This window comes from Oncorhynchus mykiss, unplaced genomic scaffold (genome assembly GCF_013265735.2).
Source record: "Oncorhynchus mykiss isolate Arlee unplaced genomic scaffold, USDA_OmykA_1.1 un_scaffold_213, whole genome shotgun sequence".
Classification (NCBI taxonomy): Eukaryota; Metazoa; Chordata; class Actinopteri; order Salmoniformes; family Salmonidae; genus Oncorhynchus; species Oncorhynchus mykiss.
Window position 1 is genome coordinate 477,655 of NW_023493684.1, and position 19,846 is coordinate 497,500.

At 45.8% G+C, this 19,846-nt stretch overlaps 1 protein-coding gene across 1 annotated transcript in view; it reads right to left on the reverse strand.

Moving 5' to 3' along the window:
• LOC110511822 (AP-5 complex subunit zeta-1-like) overlaps positions 1-17,767 on the reverse strand; it is a 41,299-nt gene extending 23,532 nt beyond the window's left edge. Inside the window, exons 1-7 of the mRNA XM_036972946.1 lie at positions 17,590-17,767; positions 9,259-9,396; positions 8,254-8,437; positions 6,829-6,973; positions 4,106-4,218; positions 3,807-3,981; positions 2,161-2,301 (exon numbers count right to left, since the gene is read on the reverse strand). Coding sequence (XP_036828841.1) covers positions 2,161-2,301; positions 3,807-3,981; positions 4,106-4,218; positions 6,829-6,973; positions 8,254-8,437; positions 9,259-9,396; positions 17,590-17,630 — 937 coding nt within the window. The 5' untranslated portion in view covers positions 17,631-17,767. The remainder of the gene's footprint in view (positions 1-2,160; positions 2,302-3,806; positions 3,982-4,105; positions 4,219-6,828; positions 6,974-8,253; positions 8,438-9,258; positions 9,397-17,589) is intronic.
• Positions 17,768-19,846: the final 2,079 nt, after the last annotated feature.

Here is a 19,846-nt window from a genome sequence, read left to right on the forward strand (position 1 = left end):
CCATGCTGTAGTGTAGGGGTTAGGGTCCATGCTGTAGTGTAGGGGTTAGGGTCCATACTGTAGTGTAGGGGTTAGGGTCCATGCTGTAGTGTAGGGGTTAGGGTCCACGCTGTAGTGTAGGGGTTAGGGTCCACGCTGTAGTGTAGGGGTTAGGGTCCATGCTGTAGTGTAGGGGTTAGGGTCCATACTGTAGTGTAGGGGTTAGGGTCCACGCTGTAGTGTAGGGGTTAGGGTCCACGCTGTAGTGTAGGGGTTAGGGTCCACGCTGTAGTGTAGGGGTTAGGGTCCACGCTGTAGTGTAGGGGTTAGGGTCCATGCTGTGGTGTAGGGGTTAGGGTCCATGCTGTAGTGTAGGGGTTAGGGTCCATGCTGTAGTGTAGGGGTTAGGGTCCATGCTGTAGTGTAGGGGTTAGGGTCCATGCTGTAGTGTAGGGGTTAGGGTCCATGCTGTATTGTAGGGGTTAGGGTCCATGCTGTAGTGTAGGGGTTAGGGTCCATGCTGTAGTGTAGGGGTTAGGGTCCATGCTGTAGTGTAGGGGTTAGGGTCCATGCTGTATTGTAGGGGTTAGGGTCCATGCTGTGGTGTAGGGGTTAGGGTCCATGCTGTAGTGTAGGGGTTAGGGTCCATGCTGTAGTGTAGGGGTTAGTGTCCATGCTGTAGTGTAGGGGTTAGGGTCCATGCTGTAGTGTAGGGGTTAGGGTCCCTGCTGTAGTGTAGGGGTTAGGGTCCATGCTGTAGTGTAGGGGTTAGGGTCCATGCTGTAGTGTAGGGGTTAGGGTCCATACTGTAGTGTAGGGGTTAGGGTCCATGCTGTAGTGTAGGGGTTAGGGTCCATGCTGTAGTGTAGGGGTTAGGGTCCATACTGTAGTGTAGGGGTTAGGGTCCACGCTGTAGTGTAGGGGTTAGGGTCCACGCTGTAGTGTAGGGGTTAGGGTCCACGCTGTAGTGTAGGGGTTAGGGTCCATGCTGTAGTGTAGGGGTTAGGGTCCATGCTGTAGTGTAGGGGTTAGGGTCCATGCTGTAGTGTAGGGGTTAGGGTCCATACTGTAGTGTAGGGGTTAGGGTCCATACTGTAGTGTAGGGGTTAGGGTCCATACTGTAGTGTAGGGGTTAGGGTCCATGCTGTAGTGTAGGGGTTAGGGTCCACGCTGTAGTGTAGGGGTTAGGGTCCATACTGTAGTGTAGGGGTTAGGGTCCATACTGTAGTGTAGGGGTTAGGGTCCATACTGTAGTGTAGGGGTTAGGGTCCACGCTGTAGTGTAGGGGTTAGGGTCAACGGTGTAGTGTAGGGGTTAGGGTCCACGCTGTAGTGTAGGGTCCATACTGTAGTGTAGGGGTTAGGGTCCATGCTGTAGTGTAGGGGTTAGGGTCCACGCTGTAGTGTAGGGGTTAGGGTCCACGCTGTAGTGTAGGGGTTAGGGTCCACGCTGTAGTGTAGGGGTTAGGGTCCACGCTGTAGTGTAGGGGTTAGGGTCCATACTGTAGTGTAGGGGTTAGGGTCCACGCTGTAGTGTAGGGGTTAGGGTCCATACTGTAATGTAGGGGTTAGGGTCCATACTGTAGTGTAGGGGTTAGGGTCATCAGGTTTTAGATGTTTAAGTGAGTCCTTTTGATCCCAAACCATCAACTGGATGGTTAGGGGGTAGGGTACATACTTCAGCCACTCTGTTCTATGAGGCAGTAGTGTAGGAGTTAGGGTGTAGGGTACATACTGCAGCCACTCTGTTCTATGAGGCAGTAGTGTAGGGGTTAGGCTACATACTGCGGTCACTATTCTATGAGGCAGTAGTGTAGGGGTTAGGGTGTAGGGTGCATACTGCGGTCACTCTGTTCTATAAGGCAGTAGTGTAGGGGTTAGGGTGTAGGGTACATACTGCGGTCACTCTGTTCTATGAGGCAGTAGTGTAGGGGTTAGGGTGTAGGGTACATACTGCTGTCACTCTGTTCTATGAGGCAGTAGTGTAGGAGTTAGGGGATATGGTACATACTGCGGTGACTCTGTTCTATGAGGCAGTAGTGTAGGGGTTAGGGTGTAGGGTACATACTGCGGTCACTCTGTTCTATGAGGCAGTAGTGTAGGGGTTAGGGTGTAGGGTACATATTGGGGTCACTCTGTTCTATGAGGCAGTAGTGTAGGGGTTAGGGTGTAGGGTACATACTGCGGTCACTCTGTTCTATGAGGCGTTGGCAGTACTGGAAACTCTTCTCTCTCAGACGTTCTTTAGGAGGAAGGAGTCTGCTGGAGGACGACGTGGCTGATACCATGGAAACCACAGAGCCGTCCACCTCCGACCTGTCATCTGGGGCCACAGAGAGGTCAAGGGTTAGAGGTCAGGGGTGGACTGACCAGTTATAGCAACACACTAAGATGAGCATAACACCAATGGAACAGATCCATGACATGTTTACATGCAAATAGTTGATTTGAAGAGACAGGTAGGCTGAAGGTTTGAGCCATCTAATAGAGAGTCAGACAGCCAGTAAAGTCAGCCAGTCAGTATTCAGCCGGCCAGTAGTCAGCCGGCCAGTAGTCAGCCGGCCAGTAGTCAGCCAGCCAGTAGTCAGCCAGCCAGTAGTCAGCCAGCCAGTAGTCAGCCAGTCAGTAGTCAGCCAGCCTGTACAGTCAGCCAGTCAGTAGTCAGCCGGCCAGTAGTCAGCCAGAAAGTAGTCAGTCAGCCAGCCAGTAGTCAGCCTGCCGGCCAGTAGTCAGCCTGCCGGCCAATAGTCAGCCTGCCGGCCAGTAGTCAGCCGGCCAGTAGTCAGCCGGCCAGTAGTCAGCCAGTCAGTAGTCAGCCAGCCAGCAGTCAGCCAGCCAGCCAGTAAAGTCAGCCAGTCAGTAGTCAGCCGGCCAGTAGTCAGCCAGCCAGTAGTCAGCCGGCCAGTAGTCAGCCAGCCAGTAGTCAGCCAGCCAGTAGTCAGCCAGCCAGTAGTCAGCCAGCCAGTAGTCATCCAGTCAGTAGTCATCCAGTCAGTAGTCAGCCAGCCAGTAGTCAGCCAGTAGCCAGCCAGCCAGCCAGCCAGCCAGTAGTCAGCCAGTAGTCAGCCAGCCAACCAGTAGTCAGCCAGCCAGCCAGCCAGTAGTCAGCCAGCCAACCAGTAGTCAGCCAGCCAGCCGTCAGCCAGCCAGTACAGTCAGTAGTCAGCCAGCCAGTAGTCAGCCAGCCAGCCAGTAGTCAGCCAGCCAGTAGTCAGCCAGCCAGTACAGTTAGCCAGCCAGTAGTCAGCCAGTCAGTAGTCAGCCAACCAGTAGTCAGCCAGCCAGCCAGCCAGTAGCCAGCCAGCCAGCCAGTAGTCAGCCAGCCAGTACAGTCAGCCAGCCTGTAGTCAGCCAGCCAGCCGGCTAATCAGTCTGCCAATCAGTCAGCTGGACAGCCAGCCAGCCAGCCAGTAGTCAGCCAGCCAGCCAGCCAGTAGTCAGCCAGCCAGCCAGTCAGCCAGCCAGCCAGCCAGTCAGCCAGCCAGCCAGCCAGCCAGTCAGCCAGCCAGCCAGTAGTCAGCCTGTAGTCAGTCAGCCAGCCAGCTAATCAGTCTGCCAATCAGTCAGCTAGACAGCCAATTAGTCAGCTAGACAGCCAGTACAGTCAGTCAGTCAGCCAGCACACAGTCAGCCAGCCAGCCAGTAAACAGTCAGCCAGCACACAGTCAGCCAGCATGTGAGTCAGTCGGCTAGCCAGCCAACCAGTCAGCCAATCAGTCAGCTAGACACCTTACCATGGAAGAAGGAGAGACTGAGCTGGCAGACCAGAGGTACAACCTAATATAACCTCCCATCCACATCTCAATGGAACCCCCCCCCCACACACACCTGCGTCTGTGCTGTTGTTGCCATCCGTTACATTGTGGTATGTGATCAGCCAATGGCGTAGCAGAGAGAAACTGTAGAGGTTCATCCATTGGTCGTCTGAGAAGGCTTGGCTGACACACAGCACCGTGAAGAAATCACCACACACACAGCCGTCCAGCTCCACCACCGGCCCCGGCTACACACACACACACACACACACACACACACCATTTAGAAAAGACATTCAGAACATCCAGATGTTTCATTACAGTTCTGCATGTAAACATATGCAGTGATTTGATTGGTTTATTAGAGGTCACCTGACGTATTCGAGGGCCAGTGAAAAACCCTCCTGACGAAGCCACACCTCCCTGCTGAACGCTGGCGTAGCGCAGCCAATCGACAAGCCTCTTACTGAGCAGGGTCACATGATCTACACACACACACACACACACACACACACACACACACACTTTAGTCAGTTAGCAGACGTTCTTATCCAGAGAGACTTACAGTTACATTAACATGTTAAGACAACCACATATCACAGTAGTTAGTATATTCATATTCAGATAGCTAGGTGGACAACCACATATCACAGTAGTTAGTATATTCAGATAGCTAGGTGGACAACCACATATCACAGTAGTTAGTATATTCAGATAGCTAGGTGGACAACCACATATTACAGTAGTTAGTATATTCAGATAGCTAGCTGGGACAACCACATATCACAGTAGTTAGTATATTCAGATAGCTAGCTGAGACAACCACATATCACAGTAGTTAGTATATTCAGATAGCTAGGTGAGACAACCACATATCACAGTAGTTAGTATATTCAGATAGCTAGGTGGACAACCACATATTACAGTAGTTAGTATATTCAGATAGCTAGGTGAGACAACCACATATCACAGTAGTTAGTATATTCAGATAGCTAGGTGAGACAACCACATATCACAGTAGTTAGTATATTCAGATAGCTAGGTGGACAACCACATATCACAGTAGTTAGTATATTCATATATCTAGATGAGACAACCACATATCACAGTAGTTAGTATATTCATATTCAGATAGCTAGGTGGACAACCACATATCACAGTAGTTAGTATATTCAGATAGCTAGGTGAGACAACCACATATTACAGTAGTTAGTATATTCATATTCAGATAGCTAGGTGGGACAACCACATATCACAGTAGTTAGTATATTCAGATAGCTAGGTGAGACAACCACATATCACAGTAGTTAGTATATTCAGATAGCTAGGTGGACAACCACATATCACAGTAGTTAGTCTATTCAGATAGCTAGGTGAGACAACCACATATCACAGTAGTTAGTATATTCAGATAGCTAGGTGGACAACCACATATCACAGTAGTTAGTCTATTCAGATAGCTAGGTGAGACAACCACATATCACAGTAGTTAGTATATTCAGATAGCTAGGTGGACAACCACATATTACAGTAGTTAGTATATTCAGATAGCTAGGTGGACAACCACATATTACAGTAGTTAGTATATTCAGATAGCTAGGTGGACAATGTGGGAGAAATTAGGTACATATATGGATAAATATACTGTCCTATATAAAAGAGGGATGCATTTGCCATTCTGGTAAGGTACATTGTCTATTGTATAGGACAGGAAGCCAGAGTGGGGCCATGGGAGAGGGCAATACCTAGGGCAGCTGGACATACAAAGATCAGAGGTTATCTAAGGACGGGGGGTTCAGCCAAAGGACCAATTGATGGATTACAGACATCAATCACATCACAGGAGACAAGTCTGTTTGATCTTAGACAACCATATGAAGAGAAGGCGACCAGAACAGCTAGGCACCCTAAAGCTAAAGGAGATGAAAGACACCAAAAGGGACACATGGAGTTAATTACAGGGTATGAACACAGGCCACAGGAAAGGGGAATGTATAGTATTTTTAGTATAGCTGAGCATGCTAAAAACAGAAGAGACACATAGTCTGCTGACCCTAGATAACACACAAACAGGAGAACGCATTAAGCTGAGTGAAGGGTCAAAGCAAGGGTCTTGTCACCATTAGGATCTAATGGAAAGCAGATGGGGGCGTTATTGGGCTGAACAAGCAGGAAGCACGGATTGGGATGTAACTTAATTTGCATATGGGAGGGACTTATATGGTAGGTGTATAACTCAGAGCGAGGGCTCTGAAAAAGTGTGTGTGTTCCGCGGACCGCTCCGGCTTATGATACTGTTGTATTAAAAGTCTATATTGATTTTCACAAAGTTCTTGGTTGTGTCATATTTGAACCGATTTGCCACTACAACAACCACATATCACAGTAGTTAGTATATTCAGATAGCTAGGTGAGACAACCACATATTACAGTAGTTAGTATATTCAGATAGCTAGGTGGACAACCACATATCACAGTAGTTAGTATATTCAGATAGCTAGGTGGGACAACCACATATTACAGTAGTTAGTATATTCAGATAGCTAGGTGGACAACCACATATTACAGTAGTTAGTATATTCAGATAGCTAGGTGAGACGACCACATATCACAGTAGTTAGTATATTCAGATAGCTAGGTGAGACAACCACATATCACAGTAGTTAGTATATTCAGATAGCTAGGTGGACAACCACATATTACAGTAGTTAGTATATTCAGATAGCTAGGTGGGACAACCACATCTCACAGTAGTTAGTACAGTGCCTTGCGAAAGTATTCGGCCCCCTTGAACTTTGCGACCTTTTGCCACATTTCAGGCTTCAAACATAAAGATATAAAACTGTATTTTTTTGTGAAGAATCAACAAGTAGTTCCCCTTGCTCTGCAAGCACCGCGGCTTTTGTGGAGCGATGGGTAACGATGCTTCGTGGGTGACTGTTATTGATGTGTGCAGAGAGTCCCTGGTTCGCGCCCGGGTATGGGCGAGGGGACGGTTTAAAGTTATACTGTTACAGACAGACACACACAACAAGGGAGAATCACATAATCGCAAGCTCTTCTCACGCACAGATACACGCCTGTGTCCGTTTTACCTTCAGTAATGCTCTCTGGGCAGTAGGTGATGATGGTGTTGAGAAGAGGCAGAGTGTGAAGGTGAGAGAGTATGCCTGCTGGTCGTCCCTCCAAACTTCGAAGGAGGAGAGAGGAGAGAGCTGACAGGTCTTCTTTAGACCCTGCCTGAGACAGATAGAAAGAGACACAGAGACAGAGAGAAAGAGACAGAGAGAAAGAGAGAGAAAGAGACAGAGACAGAGAGAGAAAGAGACAGAAAGAGACAGAGAGAAAGAGACAGAGAGAGAGACAAAGAGACAGAGAGAAAGAGACAGAAAGAGACAGACAGAGAGACAGAGAGAAAGAGAGAGAGACAGAGACAGAGACAGAGAGACAGAGACAGAGAGACAGAGACAGAGAGACAGAGAGAAAGAGACAGAGACAGAGAGACAGAGAGAAAGAGAGAGAGACAGAGAGAAAGAGACAGAGAGAAAGAGACAGAGAGAAAGAGACAGAGAGAAAGAGACAGAGAGAAAGAGACAGAGACAGACAGAAAGAGACAGACAGAGACAGAGAGACAGAGACAGAGAGACAGAGACAGAGAGACAGAGACAGAGAGACAGAGACAGAGAGACAGAGACAGAGAGACAGAGAGAAAGAGACAGAGAGAAAGAGACAGAGAGAAAGAGACAGAGACAGACAGAAAGAGACAGACAGAGACATAGACAGAGAGTTTCAGGCTAGTGGCCAATCCTTCAAAAGGGCTTTATGTTTTGAGAGACCTCTACCCGAGGTATAACAAAGCCCAACCTTATATGAAACGGATGGTTGTGTAAAAAGCTCTGATATTGCTCAAATTAGGAATACAAGCAGTCAGTCGTCTGCCCTACATACACAAACAAACAGCATTAGAATATCTTAACGCATTTTGGACCTGTAAACACACAGATACAATATGCTAAAATATCAAATATGAATATTTATGATGAATGTAAACTTCACTTTATGGTAGCTGTTCAATACACAACTTTCTGAGTCAAATGTTCTCTCAGTCATTCCTGTATGGTCCTGCCTGGAAAGAATACATACAGTATCACCTGTTGTGTATGGAACGCCGACCGAAAATAATGAGTTAAGGGGGTGTGTCACAATATTTATCAATTTAACCACCATTACAGTCAAATATTTTGACACATCCATTTCATATATGGGAGATGTTAGACATATGGAAAAACATGGTTGGGGTTTGTTAAACCTCGGGTAACAACATTTTTAGGGACTTGCCACTAGCCTATTCAGTATGGATGTGTACCTGGTTGGGGTTTGTTATACCTCGGGTAACAACATTTTGGGGGACTTGCCACTAGCCTATTCAGTATGGATGTGTACCTGGTTGGGGTTTGTTATACCTCGGGTAACAACATTTTGGGGGACTTGCCACTAGCCTATTCAGTATGGATGTGTACCTGTGACAGCATTAAAGCAGCAGTATGACTGGGTAAAGGGCTGTGGTCATGTAGGGTGTAGATCTGCCCCGGACCAGAGGGGGGCAGTGTTTCTCTGAGTACTGCCGAGGTCAACACAGTCAGCTGCTCCACAGAGGAAGACACACAAAGCGACAGCAGACGCTGATGCAGCTCCATTGGCAGCCTGTGGACAACACAGGTTACCATGACAACACGCTACTGAGACCACCCAATACCATGGGGAAGGCAAGCGTGCAGGTTTTTGTTTCAGCCCAGCTATTAAACACATGAAAATTCAACTATGGTCTTCCATTCTTTACAGATATGACAGCCCAACACCTGCAACCCTCTCCAGGACCAGAGAGACACACAGTCTTACTGTACTAGGTGCTAGGGTTTAGGGTACCTCCTAGTGTACTAGGTGGAGGCCATGATCAGGTGTAGTCAGTTAGGGTTTAGGGTGTAGGGTGTAGGGTACCTCCTAGTGTACTTGGTTGAGGCCATGATCAGGTGTAGTCAGTTAGGGTTTAGGGTGTAGGGTACCTCCTAGTGTACTAGGTGGAGGCCATGATCATGTGTAGTCAGTTAGGGTTTAGGGTGTAGGGTACCTCCTAGTGTACTTGGTTGAGGCCATGATCAGGTGTAGTCAGTTAGGGTTTAGGGTGTAGGGTTTAGGGTACCTCCTAGTGTACTTGGTTGATGCCATGATCAGGTGTAGTCAGTCAGGGTGTAGGGTACCTCCTAGTGTACTTGGTGGAGGCCATGATCAGGTGTAGTCAGTTAGGGTTTAGGGTGTAGGGTTTAGGGTACCTCCTAGTGTACTAGGTGGAGGCCATGATCAGGTGTAGTCAGTTAGGGTTTAGGGTGTAGGGTACCTCCTAGTGTACTAGGTGGAGGCCATGATCAGGTGTAGTCATTTAGGGTTTAGGGTGTAGGGTACCTCCTAGTGTACTTGGTTGAGGCCATGATCAGGTGTAGTCAGTTAGGGTTTAGGGTGTAGGGTACCTCCTAGTGTACTTGGTTGAGGCCATGATCAGGTGTAGTCTCTGGAGTGAGTCGATGACATCATGGCCGTGTTCTTTACCCATCAGCTGCTTGGTGATCCTGCAGTAGAACTTCTGTAGCTCCTCCTCCCCGATCTCCCTGGAAACAACATCACAGCCGTCACCTTCATGCATCTACGGGTCAGTGGTGAACGACTCCAGAGAGGTGTACTACAAGGCAGGGTCAATGAGTTAGCCAGCTAACTTTGATTATCAGAAATACAGTGCCTTGCGAAAGTATTCGGCCCCCTTGAACTTTGCGACCTTTTGCCACATTTCAGGCTTCAAACATAAAGATATAAAACTGTATTTTTTTGTGAAGAATCAACAACAAGTGGGACACAATCATGAAGTGGAACGACATTTATTGGATATTTCAAACTTTTTTAACAAATCAAAAACTGAAAAATTGGGCGTGCAAAATTATTCAGCCCCTTTACTTTCAGTGCAGCAAACTCTCTCCAGAAGTTCAGTGAGGATCTCTGAATGATCCAATGTTGACCTAAATGACTAATGATGATAAATACAATCCACCTGTATGTAATCAAGTCTCCGTATAAATGCACCTGCACTGTGATAGTCTCAGAGGTCCGTTAAAAGCGCAGAGAGAAGAACAAGGAACACACCAGGCAGGTCCGAGATACTGTTGTGAAGAAGTTTAAAGCCGGATTTGGATACAAAAAGATTTCCCAAGCTTTAAACATCCCAAGGAGCACTGTGCAAGCGATAATATTGAAATGGAAGGAGTATCAGACCACTGCAAATCTACCAAGACCTGGCCGTCCCTCTAAACTTTCAGCTCATACAAGGAGAAGACTGATCAGAGATGCAGCCAAGAGGCCCATGATCACTCTGGATGAACTGCAGAGATCTACAGCTGAGGTGGGAGACTCTGTCCATAGGACAACAATCAGTCGTATATTGCACAAATCTGGCCTTTATGGAAGAGTGGCAAGAAGAAAGCCATTTCTTAAAGATATCCATAAAAAGTGTTGTTTAAAGTTTGCCATAAGCCACCTGGGAGACACACCAAACATGTGGAAGAAGGTGCTCTGGTCAGATGAAACCAAAATTGAACTTTTTGGCAACAATGCAAAACGTTATGTTTGGCGCTAAAGCAACACAGCTGAACACACCATCCCCACTGTCAAACATGGTGGTGGCAGCATCATGGTTTGGGCCTGCTTTTCTTCAGCAGGGGCAGGGAAGATGGTTAAAATTGATGGGAAGATGGATGGAGCCAAATACAGGACCATTCTGGAAGAAAACCTGATGGAGTCTGCAAAAGACCTGAGACTGGGACGGAGATTTGTCTTCCAACAAGACAATGATCCAAAACATAAAGCAAAATCTACAATGGAATGGTTCAAAAATAAACATATCCAGGTGTTAGAATGGCCAAGTCAAAGTCCAGACCTGAATCCAATCGAGAATCTGTGGAAAGAACTGAAAACTGCTGTTCACAAATGCTCTCCATCCAACCTCACTGAGCTCGAGCTGTTTTGCAAGGAGGAATGGGAAAAAATGTCAGTCTCTCGATGTGCAAAACTGATAGAGACATACCCCAAGCGACTTACAGCTGTAATCGCAGCAAAAGGTGGCGCTACAAAGTATTAACTTAAGGGGGCTGAATAATTTTGCACGCCGAATTTTTCAGTTTGTGATTTGTTAAAAAAGTTTGAAATATCCAATAAATGTCGTTCCACTTCATGATTGTGTCCCACTTGTTGTTGATTCTTCACAAAAAAATACAGTTTTATATCTTTATGTTTGAAGCCTGAAATGTGGCAAAAGGTCGCAAAGTTCAAGGGGGCCGAATACTTTCGCAAGGCACTGTAACTGTTTATTTTCTGATTTATTAAGAAACCTAAACTTGTTGGTTGTTGAGTCAATTAGACCACGCCCATTTCAAGCGAATCTTTTTTTTTTTTTTTATAATTTCAGAATAATTTGGCAAGTTAGCTGCGTAAAGGCGACTACAAGCTACTCTCTGTTGATCTACGTGCGTAAAGGCACATGGGTGCCTTCACACCAACGAGACGTGGTGTGATCATAGCAACATACAGGAACTCAAGTCCTTCTGTTCACCTGACTTAGAATTCCTCACAATCAAATGTCGACCGCATTATCTACCAAGAGAATTCTCTTCGATTATAATCACAGCGCGCATATATTCCCCCCCAAGCAGACACATTGATGGCTCTGAACGAACTTCATTTGACTCTATGTAAACTGGAAACCACATATCCCGAGGCTGCATTCAATTGTAGCTGGGGATTTTAACAAGGCTAATCTGAAAACAAGACTCCCTCAATTGTATCAGCATATTTATTTATTTATTTCACCTTTATTTAACCAGGTAGACCAGATCACCTTTATTTAACCAGGTAGATCAGTTCACCTTTATTTAACCAGGTAGACCAGATCACCTATATTTAACCAGGTAGACCAGATCACCTTTATTTAACCAGGTAGGCCAGATCACCTTTATTTAACCAGGTAGACCAGATCACCTTTATTTAACCAGGTAGACCAGATCACCTTTATTTAACCAGGTAGGCTAGTTGAGAACAAATTCTCATTTACAACTGCGACCTGGCCAAGATAAAGCATAGCAGTGTGAACAGACAGCAACACAGAGTTACACATGGAGTAAACAATAAACAAGTCAATAACACAGTAGCATTTTTTTTTTAAAGAGTCTATATACATTGTGTGCAAAAGGCATGAGGAGGTAGGCGAATAATTACAATTTAGCAGATTAACACTGGAGTGATAAATTATCAGATGGTCATGTACAGGTAGAGATACTGGTGTAGAGCAGAAAAGTAAATAAATAAAAACAGTATGGGGATGAGGTAGGTAAATTGGGTGGGTTATTTACCGATGGACTATGTACAGCTGCAGCGATCGGTTAGCTGCTGTTGGGGAATAATCAGAATTAGTTGGTAACATAGGTAAGATGTTTTATATTCATCATATGTTTGTAAGTTACTTCTCATCAGAATGTATTTGTATAATACTGTGGCGGGGTTGCAGTATCTGTTCTATGTCAAGACTAAGTTATTTGGGCCGGAGAGAGGGGAGAGGTCAAGCGTGTATCTCTTGGCTCCACAATGTCTGTGTGCCAGTCAGTGTGTCTTTGTGATCTTGTCAAGATAGGATGGATTTGATATATGCCTGTTGATATGGAGGATTGGTTTATGGTTCTGAGTTTGAGAAAATAACATAGTTTAGGAGACAAAGCTGAATGATAAATTATAGCCAATGCTGTCTGGCTATGTGTGTCTTTGCTATAAAGGATCTCAGTTGCAATGTGTAAGGGACTCTCAGAGAATTCATTTATAGACACTGAATTGATCTGAGAGTCACAGGGTTGTGATGGAGCTCATATAATTAAAGATGGACTTTGTGATAACTAACTCTGACTTGTGTGTGGTTTGCTCTCATGATTTGGTAAATACAGGAAATTTCCACGACACTGCTCAGATAGCAGATGTTTAAAGTTGGTGAGGGAGATAAAAGTCTCCAACTTCAGCGACTTTTGCAATTCGTTCCAGTCACAGGCAGCAGAGAACTGGAAGGAAAGGCGGCCAAATGAGGTGTTGGCTTTAGGGATGATCAGTGCGATACACTTGCTGGAGCGCGTGCTACGGGTGGGTGTTGCCATCGTGACCAGCATGGACTTGTAGATGACCTGGAGCCATTGGGTCTGGCGACGAATATGTAGCGAGGGCCAGCCGACTAGAGCATACAGGTCGCAGTGGTGGGTGGTATAAGGTGCTTTAGTAACAAAGCGGATGGCACTGTGATAAACTGCATCCAGTTTGCTGAGTAGAGTATTGGAAGCCATTTTGTAGATGACATCGCCGAAGTCGAGGATCGGTAGGATAGTCAGTTTTACTAGGGTAAGTTTGGCGGCATGAGTGAAGGAGGCTTTGTTGCGAAATAGAAATCCGATTCTAGATTTGATTTTGGATTGGAGATGTTTGATATGAGTCCGGAAGGAGAGTTTACAGTCTAGCCAGACACCTAGGTACTTATAGATGTCCACATATTCTAGGTCGGAACCATCCAAGGTGGTGATGCTAGTCGGGCGTGCGGGTGCAGGCTGAGAACGGATGAAAAGCATGCATTTGGTTTTACTAGCGTTTAAGAGCAGTTGGAGGCCATGAAAGGAGTGTTGTATGGCATTGAAGCTCGTTTGGAGGTTAGATAGCACAGTGTCCAAGGAAGGGCCAGAAGTATACAGAATGGTGTCGTCTGCGTAGAGGTGGATCAGGGAATCGCCCGCAGCAAGAGCAACATTATTGATATATACAGAGAAAAGAGTCGGCCCGAGATTTGAACCCTGTGGCACCCCCAGAGAGACTGCCAGAGGACCGGACAACATGCCCTCCGATTTGACACATTGAACTCTGTCTGCAAAGTAGTTGGAGAACTAGGCAAGGCAGTCATTAGAAAAACCGAGGCAACTGAGTCTGCCGATAAGAATATGATATTGTGAATATCATAAGAATATCAATTGTGCAACCAGGGCTGGTAAAACCCTGGATCATTGTTATTCTAACTTCCGCGACGCATATAAGGCCCTCCCCCGCCCTCCTTTTTGAAATACTGACCACGACTCCATTTTGTTGCTCCCAGCCTACAGACAGAAACTAAAACAGGAAGCTCCCGCGCTCAGGTCTGTTCAATGCTTGTCCGACCAATCTGATTCCACGCTTAAAGATTGCTTCGATCACGTGGACTGGGATATGTTCCACATTGCGTCAAACAACAACATTGACGAATACGCTGATTCGGTGAGCGAGTTTATTAGCAAGTGCATCGGTGATGTCGTACCCACAGTCTATTAAAGCATTCCCAAACCAGAAACCGTGGATTGATGGCAGCATTCGCGCGAAACTGAAACAGTGAACCATTGCTTTTAATCAGGGCAAGGTGACCGGAAACATGACCGAATACAAACAGTGTAGCTATTCCCTCCACAAGGCAATCAAACAAGCTAAGCGTCAGTATAGAGACAAAGTAGAGTCGCAATTCAACAGCTCAGACACGAGAGGAATGTGGCAGGGTCTACAAAAAGAAAACCATCCCGTCGCGGACCAGGATGTCTTGCTCCCAGACAGACTAAACAACTTTGCTCGCTTTGAGGACAATACAGTGCCACTGACATGGCCCGCTACCAAAACCTGCGGACTCTCCTTCACTGCAGCCGATGTGAATAAAACATGTAAACGTGTTAACCCTCGCAAGGCTGCAGGCCCAGATGGCATCCCCAGCCGCGTCCTCAGAGCATGCGCAGACCAGCTGGTTGGTGTGTTTACGGACATATTCAATCAATCCTTATCCCAGTCTGCTGTTCCCAAATGTTTCAAGAGAGCCACCATTGTTCATGTTCCCAAGAAAGCTAAGGTAACTAAGCTAAATGACTACCGTAGCTCTCACTTCCGTCATCATGAAGTGCTTCGAGAGACGAGTCAAGGACCATATCACCTCCACCCTACCGGACACCCTAGACCCACTCCCATTTGCTTACTGCCCCAACAGGTCCACAGACGACGCAATCGCAACCACACTGCACACTGCCCTAACCCATCTGGACAAGAGGAATACCTATGTGAGAATGCTGTTCATCGACTACAGCTCGGCATTTAACACCATAGTGCCCTCCAAGCTCGTCATTAAGCTCGAGACCCTGGGTCTCGACCCCGCCCTGTGCAACTGGGTACTGGACTTCCTGACGGGCCGCCCCCAGGTGGTGAGTGTAGGCAACAACATCTCCACCCCGCTGATCCTCAACACTGGGGCCCCACAAGGGTGCGTTCTGAGCCCTCTCCTGTACTCCCTGTTCACCCACGACTGCGTGGCCACGCACGCCTCCAACTCAATCATCAAGTTTGCGGACGACACAACAGTGGTAGGCTTGATTACCAACAACGACGAGACGGCCTACAGGGAGGAAGTGAGGGCCCTCGGAGTGTGGTGTCAGGAAAATAACCTCACACTCAACGTCAACAAAACAAATGAGATGATTGTGGACTTCAGGAAACAGCAGAGGGAACACCCCCCTATCCACATCGATGAAACAGTAGTGGAGAGGGTAGTAAGTTTTAAGTTCCTCGGCGTACACATCACAGACAAACTGAATTGGTCCACCCACACAGACAGCGTCGTGAAGAAGGCGCAGCAGCGCCTCTTCAACCTCAGGAGGTTGAAGAAATTGGCTTGTCACCAAAACACTCACAAACTTTTACAGACGCACAATCGAGAGCATCCTGTCGGGCTGCATCACCGCCTGGTACGGCAACTGCTCCACCCACAACCGTAAGGCTCTCCAGAGGGTAGTGAGGTCTGCACAACGCATCACAGGGGGCAAACTACCTGCCCTTCAGGACACCTACACCACCCGATGTCACAGGAAGGCCATAAAGATCATCAAGGACAACAACCAACCGAGCCACTGCCTGTTCACCCCGCTATCATCCAGAAGGCGAGGTCAGTACAAGTGCATCAAAGCTGGGACCGAGAGACTGAAAAACAGTTTCTATCTCAAGGCCATCAGACTGTTAAACAGCCACCACTAACATTGAGTGGCTGCTGCCAACACACTGACTCAACTCCAGCCACTTTAATTATGGGAATTGATGGGAAATTATGTAAAATATATCACTAGCCACTTTAAACAATGCTACCTAATATAATGTTTACATACCCTACATTATTCATCTCATATGTATAGAGGTACCATCTGGAGATCACCGTGATACAGTCTACAGCTCAATGGGGAGAGGTACCATCTGACGGCCTACCCAGGCCAAACCCGGACGACGCTGGGCCAATTGTGCGCCGCCCTTTGGGACACCCAATCACAGCCGGATGTGATACAGCCTGGATTCAAACCAGGGACTGTAGTGACGCCTCTTGCACTGAGATGCAGTTCCTTAGACCGCTCGGTAGACAAAATGTCACCTCATGTTTCAGCATGATAATGCACGGCCCCAAGTCGTAAGGATATGAACACAATTCCTGGCAGCTGAAAATGTCCCAGTTCTTCCATGGCCTGCATACTCATCAGAAATGTCACCCACTGAGCATGTTTGGGATGCTCTGGATCGACGTGTACGACAGCGTGTTCCAGTTCCCAGCAAAAATCCAGCAACTTCTCACAGCTCACTGGTCACCATAGCAGCACCCACTCGTAGCATGCGCTCCAGCAGGTATATCTCACTGGTCACCCCAAAGCCAACACCTCCTTTGGCCGTCTTTCCTTCCAGTTCTCTGCTGCCAATGACTGGAACGAATTGCAAAAATCTCTGAAGCTGGAGACTCTTACCTCCCTCACTAGCTTTAAGCACCAGCTGTCAGAGCAGCTCACAGATCACTGCACATGTACATAGCCCATCTGTAAACAGTTTACAGATAAACAGCCCATCTATCTACCTACCTCATCCCCATACTGTATTTATTTATCTTGCTCCTTTGCACCCCAGTATCTCTACTTGCACATTCATCTTCTGCACATCTACCATTCCAGTGTTTAATTGCTATATTGTATTTACTTCGCCACCATGGCCTATTTATTGCCTTAACTCCCTTATCTTACCTCATTTGCACTCACTGTATATAGACTTTGTTTTCTTTTGTTCTACTGTATTATTGACTGTATGTTTTGTTTATTCCATGTGTAACTCTGTGTTGTTGTATGTGTCGAACTGCTTTGCTTTATCTTGGCCAGGTCGCAGTTGCAAATGAGAACTTGTTCTCAACTAGCCACCTGGTTAAATAAAGGTGAAATAAATAAAATAAATAAACAGCCATTATTTTATTTGTTTTATGTAATATTGAAGAGTGGGACAACATTCCACAATCAACAGCCTGATCAACTCCATACGAAGGAGATGCGCTGCATGAGGACAATTGTGGTCACAACAGATACTGACTGACGGGTTCTCTTAATCACGCCCCTACCCCTTTTTTTCAAGTATCTGTTACCAACAGATCCATATCTGTATTCTCAGTCATGTGACATCTATTGATTAGGGCCTAAAATATTTTACTTAAATTGACTGATTTCCTTCTAGTAACTCACTAAAATCTTTGAAATGGTTGCGTTTATATTTTTGTTCAGTGTACCTTGCAACTCGGTTTGTTAGTTGCGCAGTGACAAGAGCAAGTTAACACCAAACAACATGACAGCAGCGGGGTACGACGGACAGAAGCAGGCGGAGAACAGTGTCCTTTCCCCGGCTTGACTCTGTTCTGAACACCGCTAACTGCCGGGTCTTACCTGGCTTGTTTGATCAAACTCTCTGTTCCTGCTGAATACATCGTAGCAGTCCAGACAAGTTGTCCGCTGGGGAAACATGTCCGACTGACAATCACGTGAATCCTCTACTAGTTCCGCGTTGTCAGCGGGCCTGCCCCGTTTACGCCGTGACGTATTTCATTACGCTTTATTTTTTAACCAGGCAAGTCAGAACAAATACTTATTTACAATGACGGCCGACCCCGGCCAACACCGGACGATGCCCTATGGTGACTCCCAATCATGGCCGGATGTGATACAGCCTGGATTTGATCCAGGGACTGTAATGATGCGTCTTGTACTGAGATGCAGTGGCTTAGACCGCTGCGCCACTCGGACATCTTCACGGACGTGATCACTGTTCCAGGGACATCAGCTTATAGAAAATCCAATATGGCTGCCAACGAATTACAAAAAATATATATATTATTTTGTATTATTATTATTTTATTAACACCAAATCAATACAAAAAGTACATGGGGAAAACAAGTATATATAAAGAATATACAAAGGATATTTGGGCTAAGGGGCGGGGCTGGGGGCGGGGCTAAGGGGTACAATATCACATTACAAAATGACCTTAAGGGGGCGTACACACATTTATCATCTAACAGCTTTTTTGACAACAGAGTATTTAATTGTCTTAAAATAATGTTCAATTTATTTTTGCAAGGTAATAAAATGTTTTGTTTGTAAATGTACATTTGTGAATATGAAATTTGGTCAAAAGAATAATGAAATTAATTACATAAAATAGTTTCAACTTCTTTCTATCCTCAGTAAAGAATCCAAGCAGTACATCTCTCCATAATAGTGTAAAATCTTCATAAATGTGTTTGATTATAAATCTACTGATGTCAGATTCCTTACATGAATTCAATGCCAAAAAAGATGCAACACTGTTTATTAAGCTGCTCTGACAGCTGGTGCTTAAAGTGAGGGAGATATAAGTCTCCAACTTCAGTGATTTTTGCAATTCGTTCCAGTCATTGGCAGCAGTGAACTGGAAGGAAAGGCGACCAAATGAGGAATTGGCTTTGGGGGTGACAGGTGAGGTATACCTGCTGGAGCTCGTGATACAGATGGGTGTTGCTATGGTGACCAGTGAGCTGAGGGGCTTTACCTAGCAAAAACGTATAGATGACCTGGAGCCAGTGGGTATGGCGACGAATATGTAACAAGGGCCAGCCGACGAGAGCATACAGGTCACAGTTGTGGGTAGTATATGGGGCTTTGGTGACAAAATGGATGGCACTGTGATAGACTGCATCCAATTTGCTGAGTAGAGTGTTGGAGGCTATTTTGTAAATGACATCGCTGAAGTCGAGGATCGGTAGGATGGTCAATATTGCTATTAAAATAGTACTCACTTAAAGGAATGGGTAATTGTTTACAAGTTGCCAGCTATCCCATAAAACGCGCAATTCAAATAAATAATCATACAAATTATGGATATTAAACATTTAGGTAGATATAAGTGTTTTATATAGGTTGACAGCTTAAATTCTTGTTAATCTAATTGGACTGTCCGATTTACAGTAGCTATTACAGCGAAAAGCATGCCAATGCGATTGTTTGAGGACGGCGCCCCACATCAAAATATTTTTCAACCGGCACAGGCTTCATAAATTCACAAATTGCGATTAAATATTCACTTATTTTTGAAAATCTTCCAACTATAATATTTCTTACGGAAAGAAGTATGTTCAATAGGAAACCTATTTTAGCAGGTGCGTCCTGTCTTCATTAGCATGCAAACACGAATTTCCAAGACTGTGTCCCTGTACTAAAACTGATATTTTTTTATTCATTTTGGAAGTTACAGGCCTGAAACCTTGAACATAGACTGCTGACACCCGGTGGAAGACATAGGAATTGCATCCTGGGAGCTAGAATTGAGTTTGCCCTTGTCATTGTAAGAGCATGGTCTCTCAAAAAAATATATTCTGGTTGGTTTTTCTTTGGATTTTCTCCTACCATATCTATTGTATTATATTATTCTACATTATCTTAATGCTTCTACAAACTTCAAAGTGTTTTCTTTCCAATGGTACCATATGAATATCCTGGCTCCAGGACCTGAGTAACAGGCAGTTTACTTTGGGCACGTCATTCAGGCGGAAACTGAGAAAAAGGGGCCTGGCACTAAGAAGTAAAAAAAAGCTGTGTTAGACAGGATTACCCTGCACATACTGACCAGCTCCAATAGACAGAAGGTGTTACATGGCAGACCAATCC